Below are 20,331 nucleotides of genomic sequence, written 5' to 3' on the forward strand. Positions count from 1 at the left end.
TTCGTTTAAAAAGGTTAATTGGAAGTGTGCTGAATTTTAAATCAGTAAAATTGCGAGCTAAAAGCTCATACTATGTAGTATTTACTCGTATTTACACGAATTCAATAAATAGGGATAATATATTAAACTGTCTTCATATGAGAATTAAATAAAATTCCACTTACAAAAATCATATTTCGACTTACTAAATTCTATTAATAACTGGCTTACCTCGATAAAATAAACGAATTTTTGTTATTAATCCACAAAAACAATTGAAATATGATTAAGTAGAATTTTATCTACATAATTCTCATATATAGACAATTTAATATATTATCCCTATTAATTCAATTCCATTTTAAATTCACTGTATTTTTTTATCAAACCGTATATATATTATATTATGTACCTACATATCTATGTACGTATGTACATGCATGTCGATGAAATATAGGCTTTCGTATACAACAATACATAATTCACAAAGTTTTCTCTAGCTCGTTTTGGGACCACTACGTCACTTAATATGGACTGCTAAGAAACTTCTAATATGTTCTAATTCATTATTTACAGTGTGTGTGTGTGTAATATGTACATATTAATTAGTAGGCGTATAAATTATTTTTGAAAAAATTTCACTAGCGCTAATTTATGTAATTACATAGATATGTTATAATTTATGAAATTACATAGATATGTTATAATTTATGAAATTACATAGATATGTTATAATTTATGAAATTACATAGATATGAACTTTTCGCAATAAAAGTGGATGAATTTCGTGTATTTTCAGTTGGAATTTAGTCTTTCACTGTTTGTAATTTATTGACATACATTACATGTATATACATATGTATACCATATTTCACCATTATAAGAAAAACTTGCAATGTAACCATTAAATCTTACAACTACTGTAGGGGTTCCAAAAAACCGCCCGAAAGAAAAAGTCGGATTTCGGTTTTTTTTATAAATAAAAAGCCGGTTGGCCGTCTTTTACCGGTTTCAGAAAATTAAGATTATTTTTAAAGCTTAAAATTTTTACATCGAAAAAAAAATGTAAATATATATAATATTATGCAAAAAAAATACATAGTTTTTTTTAAAAATTAAATTGAGTTATAAACATTATGAACTTTCATTAGATCATTACGATATATTATCATTACAAATAATACAATTTGTATTACTATATGTATATCACAGCCGTAAAATGGCAGATTCTAAATACGCACAAATAATTAAATGAATTAAATAAGCTACTATCAAGAATATATTATTAAAAAAATATAATTATGGAATCGTGAATAGATAAAGAACTACCCAGATTCGCTCTGGTAGGTTTTTGACCTCTTTTTCCTATTATGCTGTAGATTAACATTAGAATAATATAATACTATGATTACTAACCAAATTAAATTAAATTGTAAAATAGAAAATGATCAGTAGATCGGTAGCTATTAAAATAGATATAAAATGTATTGTGAACATAATTTAGTAATAATAAAAAGCATTTAAAAAGCAAAAAAAAGATTCGCTCCGAAGTGCGTTCAACTTAGAAATATTTCGTAAAGTTGTTTTTACGCATCTGTTTTAGCTTAAAAATCCAAAATCTTAACAAACCTTGCAAATTTCGGAAACAAATTCATTAAAAACGGCATATCACAAACATTTTAAAACCATAATAAAAGTAGGTATGTGTGGCCTCAATATTTAAAGGACTTCCAATTCCTTCGAAGAAAAATCAATTATATTCCAGAAATTCCCATGCGTAAAGCATTTGCGTTTACGACTACTTTTTTGTTGTTGTCAAGTATAAATAAGGTTTTGCGATAAAAATTTTTTCTATACCTGAAGTTGGGTAGATCATTGAAACTTCATACTTTCAATAATATTTTATTGGTTTATCACCTGGTCTTCTTCCATTACTAAATCTCAAAGAAACCGCTAAGCATTTTTTTGTTATTCAAAGAAATATACGCCTAAGAGAGTTTAGATATACACATTTATTTTAATCTTTCATAGAAATTTGTAATCCATAATTGTTAATTTTGAGGAAAAAAACATTATTAAATAAAACCTTAAAAAGCCCGTTGATCGAGCCAAAAAGCCGGTTTTCTGTTTTTTGAAAAATGGTCAAAAAGCCGGCTTTTCGGTTTCGGTTTAAACCAGCTTGGAAGCCCTACAACTGCTGCATATATTATAATAATCTATTTTTTATATATTTTTTAATAATCTGATATAAATATACGTATATTATATAGCTGTTTTCCGCATTAGCGTTATATATACGTTTTGATATGAATATATAGGGCCAAAGTGGAAGTTTTTCCATAGAATTATTGGGTTCATGTTTGCAGTATCCGGGGTCGTTAATGTACAAGTGACCCCGGATTTGCTTATTTAGGTATCGATTATATATTTATAATGAAATTGCGTATCGAAGTGCTACGAAGGGGATAAAGGAAATTAGTTGACCGGAATTCCACGAAATTTACTGGAGCAAATTTCGATGCGGTCACCTTTTGTTCGGGTAACAAGCATGCCACAAACAATATTACACAAATATTATACTGCCAATAACATAAATACAATAGAACCAATCAAAACTGATCTGAATTACATACAAATAAACCATTATGTATATGTATAATTATTTTTCGTGTACCGATAATTGAAGTAGACTCTTAAATTTGAATTTTTATATCGCTCTCCCTTCGGAGACGAGTTCGCCTCCACCTTAATCCACTTTATATATTTTTTTCTTTGTTTTTCATTTCCATTACCCGTAGCACAGAGTAAACTTTATTAAGTGAAAAATTATTTTCGTGTTGTAAAGTCACCATTCGAACCCTCTTCCGGCTTTGGGCGATCGTCAAAAGCAAAATAAAATTCGACTTAATCAGTTAATGGAGCGCAAATTTCAAAAACCATAAAAAAATACTCTTTCAACGGTTGAAACCTATATTCTATTATATATCAGCTTTTTTTAAATTCACATAAACATAGAATGTACGGTTAAGAAACTTTTTATGCCAGACGATAAGGAGAATAATACAACCCCCATCGTCCATATAAATAATATATATACATATGTTACAGTGAAAGCATATTTCAAATGAAAATATATTTTCACTAGTAAAATATATTTTCACTAGTAAAAATATTTTTTCACCAATTTAAGCAGTGAAAATGTATCAGACAATGAATTTACAACATTTAACTCTATAAATTGAACCCTTACAACCTAATCTTAAATGAATAGGACCAGCCCTTACTTAAGCTGACCTATCCTAACCCTTAAATAATACCAACCCTAACAATCTAATCTTAAATGAATAAAACCAACCCTGAAAATGTAACTGGTTATGATTTCACTGAAACGTCAGTGAACATATGTATGTATATTTTCACTTGAAATATATTTTCACTGTGACATATACATACATAGATAATACAAATGAATGATAAAATAAATTAATCATATATATAATATCGCTATTCTATGTGTCTGTTTGTGTATCTGAGATAACGCTCGCTGTATTTGCCGTTTCAAATGAATTTGTTTCTGAAATTTTCAACGGTTGCTTTTGGATTTTTTAAGCTAAAACGGATGCGTAAAAACAACTTTGAAATCTCTTTATCTATAATACATATCTAGCTTATTTAAATCATTTAATTATATGTGCGTATTTAGGATCTGCCATTTTACGACTGTGATATATGTACATATAATACAAATTTTATTATTTGTAATATTTGTAATAATAACATAAAGTAATGATTAGAGGTAGGATGTCACAGTGCTATCCATTGTTCGGCAAACCTTTAACAATGCATTTACAACCTTTGAACAATACACGGCCCCCTCAGGCTCCGGTGACTAGTAATGATCTTATGAAAGTTCATAATGTTTATAACTTAATTTAATTTATAAAAAACATTTTTTTTTGTATTAAAATAGATATAAATTATGCAAATATATACATATTTACATTTTTTTTTTTCGATATAAAAATTTTAAACTTAAAAAAATCGTATTTTTCTAAAACCGGTGAAAGCCGGCCAACCGGCTTTTTATTTCGGGCGGTTTTTTGGAACCCCTAGTCTCCGAGCATTTAACGCCATCTATTTAAAATGTATTTAATTAATTAATTAATTTTTCTAATGGTGTTTTATATTTTTTATATATGCAGGTAGGTCGGTAGTTTATTTTACATACCTCTTTTTTTACTTCCACTTACGATTACTATTAAGGAAAAATTTGCCTCTTATTCAATCGTTTTCATACTTTGCCATATTGCTCATTTTGGTCATCAATATAAGTAAAGGTATTGTTGCGTAGGGGTGGGTGGAGGATCCAAGTAAAAGGCCAAAGTCGTGTCATAGCATTTATTGGTGATTCAGGAGATACACGCACTGGAAGTGCTCGGTCCAGAATGTCTTGATATGGTCTAAGTACCTCCTTATAAAGGATAGGTCGCTCAGGGCATCTTCGACGTCCGGTTACTTCCCCATTGCTTAGTCACGTACTAGATATGCATTCCGTCCTCTAGATTTATCAGATTTTTTTTGCTTAAACGCCTATAGCTTTTTCTTTTTCACTCTATATTTTATTCCGCTGTGCTACAAATCGCTGCAAATGACGCGGCTGCATGTTCATTTCATACTTTTGCCTTTTTAAACTTGCCAGAAAGATCCAACTTAATTTTACTAATTGCCAATCATCAATGCATATCGAAATGTCATCTGTGCAACCCAATGATTATGTCGTCTTTCGTACATGCTTAAATTAAAACAGTCGCGAATTTCGCTGCATGTATGCATACAACCGCGTCGTTTGCAGCGATTTGTAGCAAACCCTTTTTTTTCATATTAAACAATTAAATATAAATATTAAATTAAATATATTTAAAAGGTATTTGAAAAAAAATTTACCGCGTGTGGGGCGAACACAGAACCAACAGATTTATTCCTTTTTTTTTATTTAAGACTTTATCAGTCAAATATTAACATCATCCAAAGAAATAAATATTTTCTTTTTTATATATTTCTAAAAGTAAAGAATAAAAAACCAGAGTAAAAGTACTACTTCCGGTTCAGATAAAAATATTTAAAAAAATATTAGGTTATAAAATTTATATGTCTATTACAGGTGAAAAGATTTCAGTTCGATTCAGTTAGCGGTTTGGGAGATAATTGAATTCAAAAACTTAAAAAAAGGGACACCTATAAGGGGAGCTACCATTTCCGGTCAACTTAAAAATTTGAAAAAAATTTACGTCGTATCGATAAGAATTTCAGTAACCGATACTAAGTTTCAGTTCAATAGGACTAACGGTGTTCCCCAAAATACACAGACACACACACACATTTTTTTCTAGATCATGAAAACGTGATCAGTAATCGATTCTGAGTTCGAATCAGTCAAAATTTTCGCATGATTACAAAACTTCCATCTATTGTTACTACGAGTTATAATCAGTCAAAATCTCGAGTTCGAATTTTCGTATGTATTCATAATACTTGCAGTAAATATACAGTCTGTAAATTGCTCAAACAATTCAAAATCTTTTAAAAAAAATTAAATCGTCTTTTGAATCGAACCACCATCCATCCATATAGTTATTTTAGAAATATATCTCATATAATTCATTGTTATTTAAACAAATCTTGTATCTAAATACATACATATGAATGGATGTATAATATTTATACAAATTCTACATACATAGTTGGCATTATAATGTATTTTATTCGACGTTTACATTTAATTTAACATTATTAAGAAGGTAAGACCACGATTGTGTCTCTGAATCCCAAGGAAGCTGTAGCTGATGGAAGATTAGAAGCTTAGGGGCGAGTTGGGGATTAAAAGTTTATTAAATGCGGCATTAAAACAAACTGCGTCTCTGAGATGTGATTCGTTCACATCCAACAACTAACTTTTCAATTAATAACACACCTAAAGCGTGTTATATAAGTTGTATTATTAAAAAGGAGAAATCCAATATTGAATTCGTACAAAGTTTCAAGCCGCAAAACGTGATAGATTACTTAATAAAACTTGTATTCCGAATGTTCTATGTACATATGTAGCCGTATCAAAGTCTGCATAATTTAATTTAATATATGTTCTTTAAGATTTTTATTACAAACAATGTAATGTTAATGTTCATATTTATAGAACTTCGTTGTTATCGGTTTTTAATATACAATCTGTATTAATAATATGTAGGTATATGAAACAAGTTGTGTTTAATTTGGTCAGTATTTATTTTTGATGTTTATTCGAAAATTCTTTTCAATTACAATAATTACAACGATGTCACATTTTCATTTATATATATTATTATATATATATATATATATATATATATATATATATATATATATATATATATATATATATATATATATATATAAATTTTACTGTAACATTTCTCTCTGCTTATACAATACAACTGGGTAATAATTGAAATAAAATAGGTATGACATCTTTGGAGGATTTAGCAAAATATAAATCAATTGTGAGTAAATTCAAAAACCTAACTTTGACACTGTCGCTTATATTAATATTTTAACACAATAAAAATGTAAATAATGATACAATATATTACTTAGGACACACTTACAATAGATTTACTTATAATATTGACAAAATTCAACTTGAAAAATCAACAAAAAAATTGAATATTTGTCACTAGTGTGTCGTACAGCATATTTATGTATTAAATTTCGTTTTTGCTTTAAACCAATGACTCCCAATCCTTGTTATTTCTTTTAGCATGCCATTTTTTATAAATTCAACTCCTCACATAAGGAAAGTGTAATCATTTGGTTGCAAATCATTTAAAAAGTTTTTTTTTTAAATTAACTTAAACAATATAATAATGAATGTTTAATGTTTTATACGATAGCCATAATTGAAAATGTCTATTAAATCCAATTGAAAGCCATCCCATGCTACGTTTGGAAAGTGGAACAATGAAAAGTCGCAATGTTTTGATTTGTACATATCTTTCGACGTCACTATCTACATATATATTCACCGGTTGGGAATCACTGTTTTAAAGAATGAAGTTGTAACCATAAAAATCATTATAAAAGTGGCCACGTGGTAAATGAGAGGAATAAAAATGTATAATATATTCATTTTCACTTCTACTTAAGTATGCTATGTTATATACATTATATATGTTATAATCTTATTAAGATTACATTTTGTGTCCGTGGTATGTATATGTATATTTACTATAATTGTTTCAATTAATCATCGCTATTCTTACGTAACATTTATATATGTATATATAAATAAATATATTTGTGTGTGTGTATGTATGTATGTATGTTAGTATGTGTATCTGTGTGCGCTCCCATACTTGACATACATATACTTCATTATATGTAAATTATGAGTGTGATTTAAACTAACAAATATTTTCAATAATAAATTATAATGATTGTAATATAAGAAATAATAAATACACTGATTATCAATTTTTTTAAATAAATTTTCTGTATTTTGTTATTACATATTTTACGCCGACTGATATATTATGAGTGTCATTAGATTAATGTAATAAATCAACAATATGTATGTTGTTTTCTTTTACCATGCATGTGGTTTAGAGTACTTATGCGAATTTTTATACAAATTCATAAGTTATTTACATATATGTATTCCTCATACTACTATATTTATGTATTTAATTAAAATATCTAGCTTTCGATTTTCCTTCGTAAATAAGTTACCATATTATTAATTAATTTCTAAAATATAATTTATCACATTTTATATAATTTTTCTTTACTTCTCTAAAGATACATACAATTGTATATGTATACATAATAATAAATTTGATATTTCTACTACCGTAATTTTTTTTTCTTTTCATATTCTATCCATAAGATAATAACGCCAATTGTGCTATTGTTACATTATCTGCATACATACATTTAAAATATGTATAGTATGAAATGCACTTTCAAAATAACATTAAAAAAATTATTGAATATGCATTTTTTTAATAAGTAATAAATTCAACACAATATGACATCTTTAAATTATTTAAATCTGTGTGAATTATTATGCATTTCAATTGTGATTTGAATAACTTAAACAACAAATAATTGGAACATTATTTAAAACTATTTAACAAAGAACAAATTTTAATATATGTATGTATTTATGTGTGTACATACATATGTATATCAATTAACATTTTACATATTTATTAATAAAGTATTCAAAAACCATTTTTTTTTTTACTGTATGGATGGGAATTTATTTTGAGTTTTAATTTAATTTTATATTGAAATTTACTTATAATAAGTATGAGTACATAGTATACCCTGAAAAAAATAAAATAACAAGATTATAAATTCATTTAATTAAACTTTTCATAAAATATATATGATTTCTAAAAATATACATATAGATAGAAGATAAATAATGCTAAAAACAATCAACAGTTTAGCTTTAGATTAAGAACTACCAAAAAAAATAAACGGATTTAATTGTCGATAGAAAATAGAATTTAATTAAATAATTTCATTTCGATGTTTTATCAAAATGATCGAGATAATTTTGAAATGCCTTGTAACTTTTATAAATTTTTTATTTTTATAAAAATATATAATAATATATGTATGTAGTATGTAAGTATAGTATATGTATATGTATGTACATATGTATACAATAACATTTTATGAGTGCATTCATTATTATTTCCTGATATATTTTTTTTTTTGTTCAAAGTTAGGAATTATTTAGGTATGTAGAATTTTTTTAAATATTTTTCATAGACAAACATAAAAAAAAAATTAATAATTCAACCATGACTTCATCGAATTTTCAACCATGTCAAAATTTTAGGAATACATTTATTATGATTGATATATTATACTTAAATTGGTATTTAGGAAAAATCATAATTTTATTTTGATTATGATTTATTTTTTAGTGTGTGATTCATGTGTACTATTTTTTTGACATTCTAGACTTTCTCAAAATTTTTTTATAAATCGATTCTCTATAACACGATGAAGTTAGATGAGCGTACTTGATTCACAATAGTTCCGTTACTATCATTCTTTTACACGTGCTAAGTATTACTTGGACGTATGGCTCTATCACACTTTTTAATAACTATTCATTTGCAAACATATAAAATGTCAGAGACAACGATGATCTACCGAGCAAAAAATAAAAGCACCACATTGTTAAAATACCTAAGAAATTATAATACATGTGCCAAAACATTGTGACAATTCTTCTCCGAGTGTCTAAGACATGTATCACAAACTTTTTCAAATATATTTTTAGATCAAAATCTTAATTTCGAAACAAGATATTTCGTATACTATATTTAACGGATTCCAGACAAAATTGATTAATTCCAATTAGCATAACAATGTATGTATGAGCTTAAAATTTAATTTGGAAATATAGCATCAGAGTCTTTTGTGCCCGTCGGTGCTCGAAGATTTAAACGAATCAAGGCGTCCAGGAAGAAGTGAACCTGGGGGTGATCTCGACGGTTCAGGATGTTCCAAACTAGATGCCCTCAAGATCAAACCACGTGACCGTCGCTGTAGCCAATCTGCCGTCGACGTCGAAGATTCAGAAAATGACCCCGTCTTTTGCAACCGATGAGGAGAGTAATGTGTGATGGACTCGGTATGATGTGGAAGATCTTCAACTTCTGCGAAATCTATACCTTGATGTTGAGGTGTCACTGGAGTGTCCGACTCCTATAAAAAAATAAAAAATAGATAAATTCACATATGAAATTTGATCTTTTTCAATATTGAATAATAGCATTACCTCTTCTAGACTATTTAATACAGAAGGTTCTCCCGTTCTTCGACTTTGAGATCCTCGAATTCTACGTGCCTCATCTCTTTCTCTTCTATCCAACTCTTGAGCCAACATTTGAACTTCCCAATCTCCGCCACTAACACTGCTGGATGTGCTTTTTCCTTTTGAACTCAAAATACTACTGGCTGAATCTCTCCTAACGTGAAATTGTTCAAAGGTAGGCGGTTTTGGAATGTAATCAGAATCTCCACTACTGTTACTTGCTGATGAACTGAATTGTTAAAATAAATAAATTTCAATGACATAATTATACATACATATATAACAGTAAACTGTACTATATAACAAAAGCATTTAATGACTATTATTATTCTCAATCGGTTTGTATTTTTATAGCTATTTTCATTTTAACACCATAAGGTATTTCATATTTACAATAATATCAATAATACTTGTTTCCGTCGCTTGATGCGTATTCAGTTCCCATATCAAGAACTACACTATCTTGTTGACGGAATCGTCTCTTAGCTGTCGCCAAGGACATAGCAGGTGAAGCATGTCTTCCTTTATGATAACCAAAGAATGATCCTAAACTAAATTTCCTATGCTCTTGCTCCGATGTTGATGGTTCTTCAAAAAGTAATAACGTCTATTTAATACACATTATATTTAAATATCCATAAAAAACTGTACGAAATGAATCAACAGTACCTCCTTTCATTCCTGTATGATGAATGCCAGTGTCCATTGAAGACGTTTTCTTTATTTTACTCTTAGTTGGATCCAAATGTGAGCCGAATACATGAAATGGATGAGATGCCCTTTTTAACTTTTGATGGTTGATTTTCAATTTGGGACTCAAGAATGATTGCTGCTCTGAGTCCATAATTTTTGGAGAGATAGATCTGAAATTCATATCATATTTTACCACTTACATAATGTAACATCCATCTAAACAGATAAGATTAAAAAACCTTGAAAGTGCTTGAAGTTCCATATTCTCTTGATCACTACTTTCTTCCCAAGACCTCCTTTCTTTTAATTTGGCTGCCTTGTGTCTTGAATACGTCAAATCTGGATGACTTCTCTTCAAATCGCTCTTTTTCGAAATTGAAACAATCTTCTCTCTAAATGCTGTTTCTTGCACCTTCGGCTGTTGACTCTCAAAATCTAACCGTGTCTGTCTTAAACTTTCAAATGTTGCTTCGTCAATCTCAGCTTCTGCAGATTGTTGAGGCTGTATATAAGCATTATTTTGAGGCAATACTTCTGTAACGGGCATGAAAACGTTATCTTCTTCGATTAGTATTGCCATATTCGGTGGAGATGTTGTGAACACAGTATCCAGAGAATCGCCTCTCTGCAAAGTATTTATTACATCAAAATTACATTGATATTGTTTAATAGACAAATAGAAAAAAAAACACATACCATAAATCCTTGATCTAAAGATATTTCATCACTTCCGGAACTGGCTGTCAAACCCGAAACGGTGTCGACTTCACGCGACAGCAAGTCTTCTGATATAGTTTTATCATCTCCTTCGATTGAATTGGCTCTCTGTCGTTGTTGTAAATTGAAATTTGCATTCATCTCTAAATAATTAGTTGGATAAAAACCAACCCTTTCCAATTCTTGTATTCTGTTTTGCAGTTGGGATATTATTTCGTCTCTCTTTTTCACTTCCATCTCCAAATTATTGAACCTAATTCATTTTTACAAACTTTTTTATTTTACTGTTATTTATTTTTGCATTTTTAAAATAGCTTAAGCCTAGTTTCTAAGCATGATTTTTAACATTTATGTATTTTGAATATAAAATTATATATGTATCTGGGATTAAATTCTTGATGGGACACACCTGTAAGGTGCAATGAGACTAGCTTAGCGTTTTAAACCATATTTTTTTCTCAATTCGCCAAAACGAGCTGTCGTTTGGTCACATCATATCAATTTAAAAATACACTCAACCCAAGCATGCCAATTAGCACGTTCAACCCGGCGTGTACCACCGGTGGCCACGCGGATAGTACTATAGCAGACTATAATTTTACGGTTCCACTTCATTGAGCACTAAAATTCCTATAAAGCTCTAAAGATTTAGGGACAACTCATTATATAAAGTGATTTAATGCTGTCACGCGTAATTGGGTGCCAATACGCGTGACTGTCGCCACACGGGCAAATGTATGAAATCATGCGCCGGGCTGAATGTGTTAATCATTTATACGTGCTCTCTTCTTGATTTGAATAACATATAAATCCCACTTGAATAATATACATTGTAGTACATCGGTTATACATATGTGCATATATGTAGTATACCTATCTTGAAACTTTCCTTGAACTTCATGAAGATGACCTTGAATCACATGCTTAATTCCCATTAAAACTTCTCCAAAGTATTCCTGTTCTTCCAACGATCCTAAAAATCAAATTTATCACAATTATACTATTAATCTGGCTTAGATCAAACCTTTATAACAATGAACAATTCAAACAAGTTGAGCCGATTAAATTTCAACTCTATGTACAAGTTATAAATTATTTTAAATTACAATATTCAATACAAATTCACACCTCTAAAAAGTTTCCTTTGATTATTCATAGCAGATATTATCCTCAACTTCGGTTTTTCCGGTGGTACTCTTATCTCTTCAGGATGAAGTGTTTCCAGAACTGGACGCGTGTAAGTATATTTAGGATCCAAAGACGATTCAACACCTCCCAAGCTTTCAAGACCAGCTTTCTCAACCAATATATCGCTCAGAATCGGAGACCTTTCAGTATTCAACAAATCACTACTTCCATTGATTTCAACAAAACTCGGAGTGAAATCTCTATCATCGCTAGAGATCCAATTATCGTCAGGTTCAACTCGTTCTTGAGAATCTTCCGACTGTGCACTTCTTAGTCTCTGGTAAGGATTGGAGATTGGAAATAGCGTTTTTTGCTCCGTAGCACTGCTCGGGGGTGATGTCAGAGTGTCACGATTGAATGTGACACTTTTAGAAAACTTTGAATGTCTTGCTGCATAGCCTTCGAGGGTGGGTGCTCTTATCAACCTCTTGAAATCTCTCGAGCCTAATACGGGCGATTCTTGAACGTCTTCTGAAAGTTTTTTCAGGATCGACTTGAGATTTCGTCGTTCCGCAGTCTCGTTAGATTCTGGGCTCAGTAGCGTTTGGGAGTCACTTGTCGATTGACTAGACAGAGTTGTATTTCTGCTGGTGTAATTATACGGTCGTTTAAATGAAGAGCTTCCTTCTGAATGGCATCTGATCAATACATCAACTTCTGCACAATTTTCTCCATAGTCAAAGCTCGAACGTCTCTTTTGTTTCACTTCATTTTCAAGTTGGGCGAGCTTTTGTCTTTCGTTCAGTATTTTTAATTTTTTGACAAACGGCAGTATACCATATTCTGGTGATAAGTCTTCCACTGAAACGTAGTTCTTATTCTTTTTGGCCGACAATGGTTTCGATATTTCTTCCTTCTTGTGAGAAGGTTCGTCTCCATTGATGGTTTCGGTTTCGATATCAGTGCTATTTTTGGTAATTGACTCTTGTGATATTGCGACGCTATCTTTGGTGGCATAGGAAGTCGATGCTGTTTGACTTTTTATAAAATCATACATTTCGACCTTATTTTCTAAACCTAAGTTATCACTATTGCTAATGTTACAACTAAGGGATGGCGTTATTGTATCGTAGGACGTAACGGGTGATGGCGAAGTCTTCCCTAATTCTAACTTAGATAAAGCTGTATTTTTGGCACTCGTATCAGTTTTGGCACTTTCCGTAACACAAGAAGGCGGTACAATTTTTTCCGAATTAATACTAGATTGCCGACTTGAGGAATCACTCAAAATTGCCGCTTTTTTGAGCATCGACCAGGGTTTCTTTGAGGCCTGGTCTATGACGTCATCCTTTGTTGGGCCTAAGTTACATTTAGTCTCATTAGATTGGCTCGATTTAGTGTCTAACTTTTTAACACTAGGAATTTCATCTCTTTTTGGCACAACGTTTGGCACAGGAGTCTCTTTTTGGCTCGGTGGGAGTCCTTGAAGCAATTTTAATTTGTCCCTAAAAGTAGTACCCACCGCTTTCACCGGTGATTTAATCTTATTAACAACACTTGCAGGTATTGATATAGTTTGTATTTGATTCGATTCGTTCGTCACTCTTTCACTTTTTAATATTAAAGGAACTTTGTCGCTTGTCCTGGGCATTTTGTCACAATCAGTCTTATCCTGGCTTAATGGTTGCGAAATTGAAGTTCCATCACTTTGAACTTTCATTATTTTATCTTTGAAACTCACTTTCGGCTTCAACGAAGAATCACTAGACCCTGAAGAATTTTTTCTTGAAGGCTTCCTCGTTGGACTCAGTGACTTTCCGGACGAGTTGGAACCTGAGCCTTTCTGGACTGGACTCAAAGTTTTCACCGTTGGACTTAAGGGACTCTTCAACGAACTAGGACTTATTGTGTCTGTACTGGACGGAGGGTTGCTACTGAGCATTATTTTTTCTATACCACTGGTCGAAGGTCCCAATAGAATTTTTTCCCTATCCTCCTTAGCTTTTAGTAATAACAGTCTTTGAAGCAATGGTAAACCAGCTCCAATAACTTCTGGGTCACTGTGTGTTAACACAGCTGGTGCGGATTGACATGGCGCTGGTGAGACTTGAAAAGCACTAATTCCATGATGTCGTGAAGCTTCCTTTTCTTCACGTTCCTGAAAAGTATGATGCCTTTTATTAAAAATTCTCTAAATACATTCCTGATACAAGTTCAACATATGTACATAGGTGCAAAACAACTTCACAAGAAATAACAACTTCAAATACTATTTAAGTAATGTTTTCATCATAAATTACATAAATATTATCATACTTGTCTCTCCTTGAGTAGTTTAAGCCGTGCTAACAATGGGAGACCAGCTCCCAAAGGAGATATTACCTTCTCATCTTTAGCTACCGAACTTGGTTCGGCACTCCCACTTGCTTCATCCTGAAAAAAGACAACAAATAAGTACATTCAAATGTTTCACTTGGCATGTCTGTGAATTATTGTATAAAATAATACTTCTGCATGATGATTTTCATCGCTCTCCACTCGGGGCATTCTCCGCAGCACTCCTTTCGAGCAGATATTTCCAACTGATCCGTCAGCTGCGGCACTTGCTAATGCTCTCATTTCTAAAGTATCACCATTTATTGATCTCCGAGTTGGACGAGATCTACTTCTAAGTGCATTTCTTAATCCCTGAAACATATTACAGAATTGATCGTTCAATGAGTTCTCGGGTGCAACAAATAGAATATTGGATAATATTTCATTACAAGTCTACCTTTACATCACTGCGTAGTCTATGTACAATTTTTTTTGGTCCACTATTATCACCATCTAATTTATTATCAATACTTTCACCTGTCAATTCAGCCATATTAAATATTGAATGTAACATATTTTTGTATTATGCAATACCAACAAACCTTTTGCTTTTCTCGAACAGTTTCTGGCTTCCTGTAAGCGTTTTCTACCTAAAGTTTGAAGTATTTCTTGTGCTTCTGGATAATCTTTCATTGCTGCCAAAACATCTTCACGTGACAGGGAAAAGAGTTCCGAATAACCAACAGATCGAACGTCGGCAGTACGTCTTAAAATATACATTTATTAATATATCACCCATTTATAAAGAACGAATATTAAAATATAATAATATTACTTATTCAATCCATCCAAATTAAGTATTCCAATTTCACCAAAAAAATCTCCGGCTTTCATCGTCGTTAAAACTCTCCCCGTTTCAGATATTACTTCCAATATACCATCAGCAATGATAAACATTTCTCGTGCGACCTCTCCTAATATATAATTTCACAATTTTTAATCAAAAAACAAGCATATAATGAGAAAAATATTTATATTTTTAAAAGTGTACCCTTTCTGCATATAGAATCGCCCGGAGTGAAAATGTACGCTTTCATTTTGAGCACTAAATCGTGAAGAAATTCCGGCTGGCATTCTTGAAATATTGTGACCTACATTTTTAACGTTGTATAAAGAACGGTCAAATAAATTCGCACATCGTAAATGTATATCTATATAAGTCGGCTATATGGTTTGATTAAAAAACCCAAGACATTTTTAATGAAATCTATATATTTACATAAGTTAATAAACCAAATTATCAATATTAATTTAATTTAATGTATAAATATTATATTCAAATATATTTATGGACATGTTTAATTCTTTAAAATCCAAATGCACTTAATTGGGAACTACAAAATAGCACATATACAATGTAAATACGCATTTGGTTACTGATTAGCTAACTTTTTTCATGAATTGATTCATTATAATATAAAAATATATTGAAAATGCTGCTTTTAGTATAATTTTACACTCATTCGACAGTTTTTATACCTTTTTTAAAACACTTAAGTTTACATGTAGAGCAAGTTCAGTTTTTAATTTATCCGGCAATAGACCCAAAGCTGTATTGATGTCACCACCACCTTGAATCCTTCCTCTGGACCACGAATAATCGTACCATCGTAGTACTCTACGTTTCATACCACCTGGCACCTAGAAAATATGAATGAAATCAAATCAAATTCTAGTTCTAATACAGGAATACTTTCATTAATTCAATAACACTCACTTTGTGATGTCTCATGTAAGTTTTTGCACCATCCAAAAGTCTTTCAAACTCTAATCGATTAGCGTTTCTGTTTGTGATCACATTTCCAACTTGACCCACTATGGTGGCAAAGATAAACACTCCAATCAAATAGCTCACTATTGTAAATATGTACCTTCAAATGAACACAAACGAATATTGTTGAGTATTTATTAAATAAAAATAGCAATACTATCTCGAATAAGAAGTTTTCGAACAGTGAACGATTTATATAAATTCAAAAATAATATAATATATATAATATGTAGGTATATTTACAAACGTTTGTTAATTAGCAAGGGAAAGAGAACTTCAACAGTAAATGGCTAAAAATTTTGATGGCTGTTCGAAAACTTTACTTTGGATTTTTTTATAATACATATAAGTTTATTATGTTTATTTCATCTTACCTAATCAAATTGTTAATGAATAGTCACTAAATATATTATTAATTTAATTGTAAAAAAAAGCACAATATATTTTATAAAAGTATATACAATACATTTGTGTGTGTTTTTGTTTATTTTATATTTTTGTAATAAGAATAAGACGAAAAATGATGTAAATCAAAATATGTGACAAAATATACACATCCAAAGTCTTGTATAAAAGTCAGCGAACAGCCTCCAAATTTCTGCCGCGGCGGTACAAACTTGCTAACAGCCATTTATATTCAAATAAAGTAAAAAAAAAAACAGTACAAAGATGTATGTATATAAAGAAAGGGAAGAAAGTATATACGAAAGAATGCCTTTCATGAAAAATGAACGCGCACGCTATATAGGGCTTTAGTATATTAGTTATGTGAAGGGAAAAGGAGGAGAAAAAGTTCAACTTAAAAAGTTAGCCGGTAACGTACAAACGTGGCACTATCCCGCATACAATATACATACACAAATATGCTCTTTACAGTTTGAGGATGTTGCCACGTTAGCATGGACGTTATCCAAAGATAGTAACGGGTGTAATGATGATGACATTTGGTGACGTACCCGCCATTGGACCTGAACTGCAGCAGACGGGACTTGAGGCCTCGCCTCGGCAGAGATTTGGGACCATCCGCTGACTGTGAGGCCCTAAAATAGGGCACGGTACGCGTGTTTAATACCTTTGCTCATTTAATACATCTTCACATACATATATCGATATGGACAAACATGGTATAACTTGCAATCGATAGAAAAAAAATACAGTTTTTACTCCGAGTGTGACGTCACACGTTCAATTGCTTAAAGCCATGTTTTATAAGATGTCTTGATTTAAAACAATATTTATTTTTTACTTTATTATTATTCATAAAACGAATTATTATTATTTTATAATTTATATCATATACACAGATGAGTAAAAATTTTATTTATTAAATTTTAAACATCGAAACGGTCGGGCTTGTGTTGAAATAATTAAAATGTATTTAAATTACATCTTAATGCATTTATGTTTTTTAATTGATTGTTTTAACACGTTTTTATAATATTAAATTGTTGGGTATTTATTCCATTGATTGTTAAATTGGTAAAAAAAAAGATAAATATTTCCATATACAAGTATGTATATAGTTCATTGATATTTAATGTATTTAATTGGTCAGTAACTTTGTATGACTGTTAATAACCGATTTACTTACTATTTACTATATATGGATTTAAATATATACATATGTCTGTTTATTTATCCCCCATGAAAATCTTGTTTTCAATTCAGAATCACCAAACTTAGTATATTATCTCCATGATACAGGCTTTTCATTCCAAATTGATCCTTTTTATTTGAAATTGATCCCTTTCAATGTCAATTTGAAATGAAAAAGGTTGAATTTGAATGAAAAAGGTTTAATTTGAAATGAAAAAGGGTCAACTTTGAATGAAAAACCTATAATATACTAATTTTTTTTAAGCCTATAATATACTAAATTTTGAAATTTTCTTCTTGTATTTCAAATTTCACCCACCCGAACAATTCCAGGCAATTTGAATGATTATTTATGTAATACACTGATATTTTTAAATGTCTATAAAAGTTACTAACCATTTAAATTGTTGAATAAAAAGAGGTTAGTAAAAATAGTTACAGTTTAATTGTCTTTATAATTTCACTAAATGTATTTGTTATTTTTTAGAATTTTTATTATTACAAAATAAAACGAAACACGACTAATACCCTTAATTTTTCCTCTCTAAAATACATATTATATAATATACCTATATTATAATCATTACATTTCGTTTCCAATCACTGAATTTGAAGTTTACTAAAAGTAATAGCACATATAATTTTAATATTTATGAACCACGTTAAGTTGGCTCTTTTGCAATTTTAGGGGTGGTAAAATTATTGCTTTTGATTATAACATAATGTAATATTACATGTCGAAATGTATTTTTTGTCCCATAAATCTAATGTGGATTTTATTAACCGGAACGCATAAAAGATTCGAAGATTTCTCGCAAACTCTGTAAAATTAAGCCTCTCGTAAATCATCAAGTTTATACTTATTATTATATTATGATTCTCCACAAGTCTACACAAGTTATCCGCTAATTTTATCATTTATATATATTATACGATGTTTTTTATCATTTTTTTCAATTAAGAAGAACAGACTGTTTACCTACATCAAAAAAATTCTCAACTTTAAAATCTAATGAATAATTTTAATATAAACAACAAAAATCCATTCACAACTTGTTATATAACATATTTGAGACGCACAAGTTTCATAATTACTTTCTCCGTCTTATATGACACAGATGTATCACAAGCAATACATTTTCAATTAAACTTACTCGGCATTAGTTTCAGGAGTTGGAAGGTCGCCTATAGTCGTGAGGGTGAGTGTGGACCAGTATAAAGATCCCAAGTATTTTCTCGTCAAAGTAGCATAGTCTCCAGGTCTGTGAGGATAAACCCAATCACCCTGAAATGTATTCATAATTTATTATATGTTACAATATGTTACACATATGACACAACATAATAATTTAATGATCAACACGAACTTGAAATCCTTCGGCTTCTGATAGCAAAAAATAGAAACAACCAAACCAATGCGCCAAAATCAATAGGATATGTATGAGATTAATCACGCGCCAAAAATTGGGATATACCGTTCTAGATTCGACTATATAATAACAGTTGATAGCTCTGTATACCTAAAAAAAATAAACAATTCTTCAATATACAAAAACATATACAGGATGAAGCAAAAACAATGAGACGATTTGTATATTGAAAGTAACACTAAAATCGAAAAGCAACTATTCATTAAGCACACTTTAATACATAGTATGACATTATGAATAGATTATAGACTGATAGGGTGAAGTCACATAGGAAGGAACGCGGCACGTGGTTCTTTTAGATACTTTTAAACATGCGAAAAAAATGTGGCATGCTTTGCACATATTCATGGCACGCCCAGCACACACCGTCCCAAAATCATCCCCTGGAGTGTTTTCGGTAAAATTTTATCCTTGCTTGACAGTGATCGATAACGGTGTATCCCATATTTGAAGAGATGTAGGAGAAGCTCCACAGGCAGCGGGGAGCCAAGCACACGACGTGCCGTTCTTCCCTATGTGACTTCGCCCGTAGACTGAGAAAAAGATTGATAGACTATACCCCAAAAGTGATTGATTGATGTCTGATAAATCTCATTTTACTTTGTGGCATATTGCTATTCTATATTTAATATGTAGTTTCGAAAGAGACTTTGTATGTAACTATGTAAGGTTTGGTTCGTAGAATCCGTGACGTCATTGAAAAAATTTAATTTTCTATTACGACGATATCGATATTGAATTTGATTCCGTTTTCGATTTCAGTTCTGATT

General features: G+C 30.5%; 1 protein-coding gene across 1 annotated transcript in view; it reads right to left on the bottom strand.

Annotated features, from left to right (window-relative positions):
• Positions 1 to 9,441: 9,441 nt before the first annotated feature.
• The window catches only part of LOC143911065 (uncharacterized), a 165,683-nt gene continuing 154,793 nt past the window's right edge, over positions 9,442 to 20,331 (bottom strand). Inside the window, 22 exon segments of the mRNA XM_077429792.1 lie at positions 9,442 to 9,741; positions 9,815 to 10,079; positions 10,261 to 10,438; positions 10,520 to 10,713; positions 10,783 to 11,168; positions 11,240 to 11,349; positions 11,428 to 11,513; positions 12,134 to 12,233; positions 12,389 to 13,793; positions 13,842 to 14,017; positions 14,048 to 14,546; positions 14,705 to 14,821; positions 14,897 to 15,076; positions 15,162 to 15,241; positions 15,307 to 15,470; positions 15,540 to 15,678; positions 15,756 to 15,855; positions 16,244 to 16,405; positions 16,482 to 16,635; positions 17,492 to 17,565; positions 19,282 to 19,416; positions 19,499 to 19,651. Of these exon segments, the coding sequence (XP_077285918.1) occupies positions 9,442 to 9,741; positions 9,815 to 10,079; positions 10,261 to 10,438; positions 10,520 to 10,713; positions 10,783 to 11,168; positions 11,240 to 11,349; positions 11,428 to 11,513; positions 12,134 to 12,233; positions 12,389 to 13,793; positions 13,842 to 14,017; positions 14,048 to 14,546; positions 14,705 to 14,821; positions 14,897 to 15,076; positions 15,162 to 15,241; positions 15,307 to 15,470; positions 15,540 to 15,678; positions 15,756 to 15,855; positions 16,244 to 16,405; positions 16,482 to 16,635; positions 17,492 to 17,565; positions 19,282 to 19,416; positions 19,499 to 19,651 (5,157 nt within the window).

The sequence above is a fragment of the Arctopsyche grandis genome, chromosome 1, assembly GCF_051622035.1.
Source record: "Arctopsyche grandis isolate Sample6627 chromosome 1, ASM5162203v2, whole genome shotgun sequence".
In the NCBI taxonomy this organism is placed as follows: domain Eukaryota; kingdom Metazoa; phylum Arthropoda; class Insecta; order Trichoptera; family Hydropsychidae; genus Arctopsyche; species Arctopsyche grandis.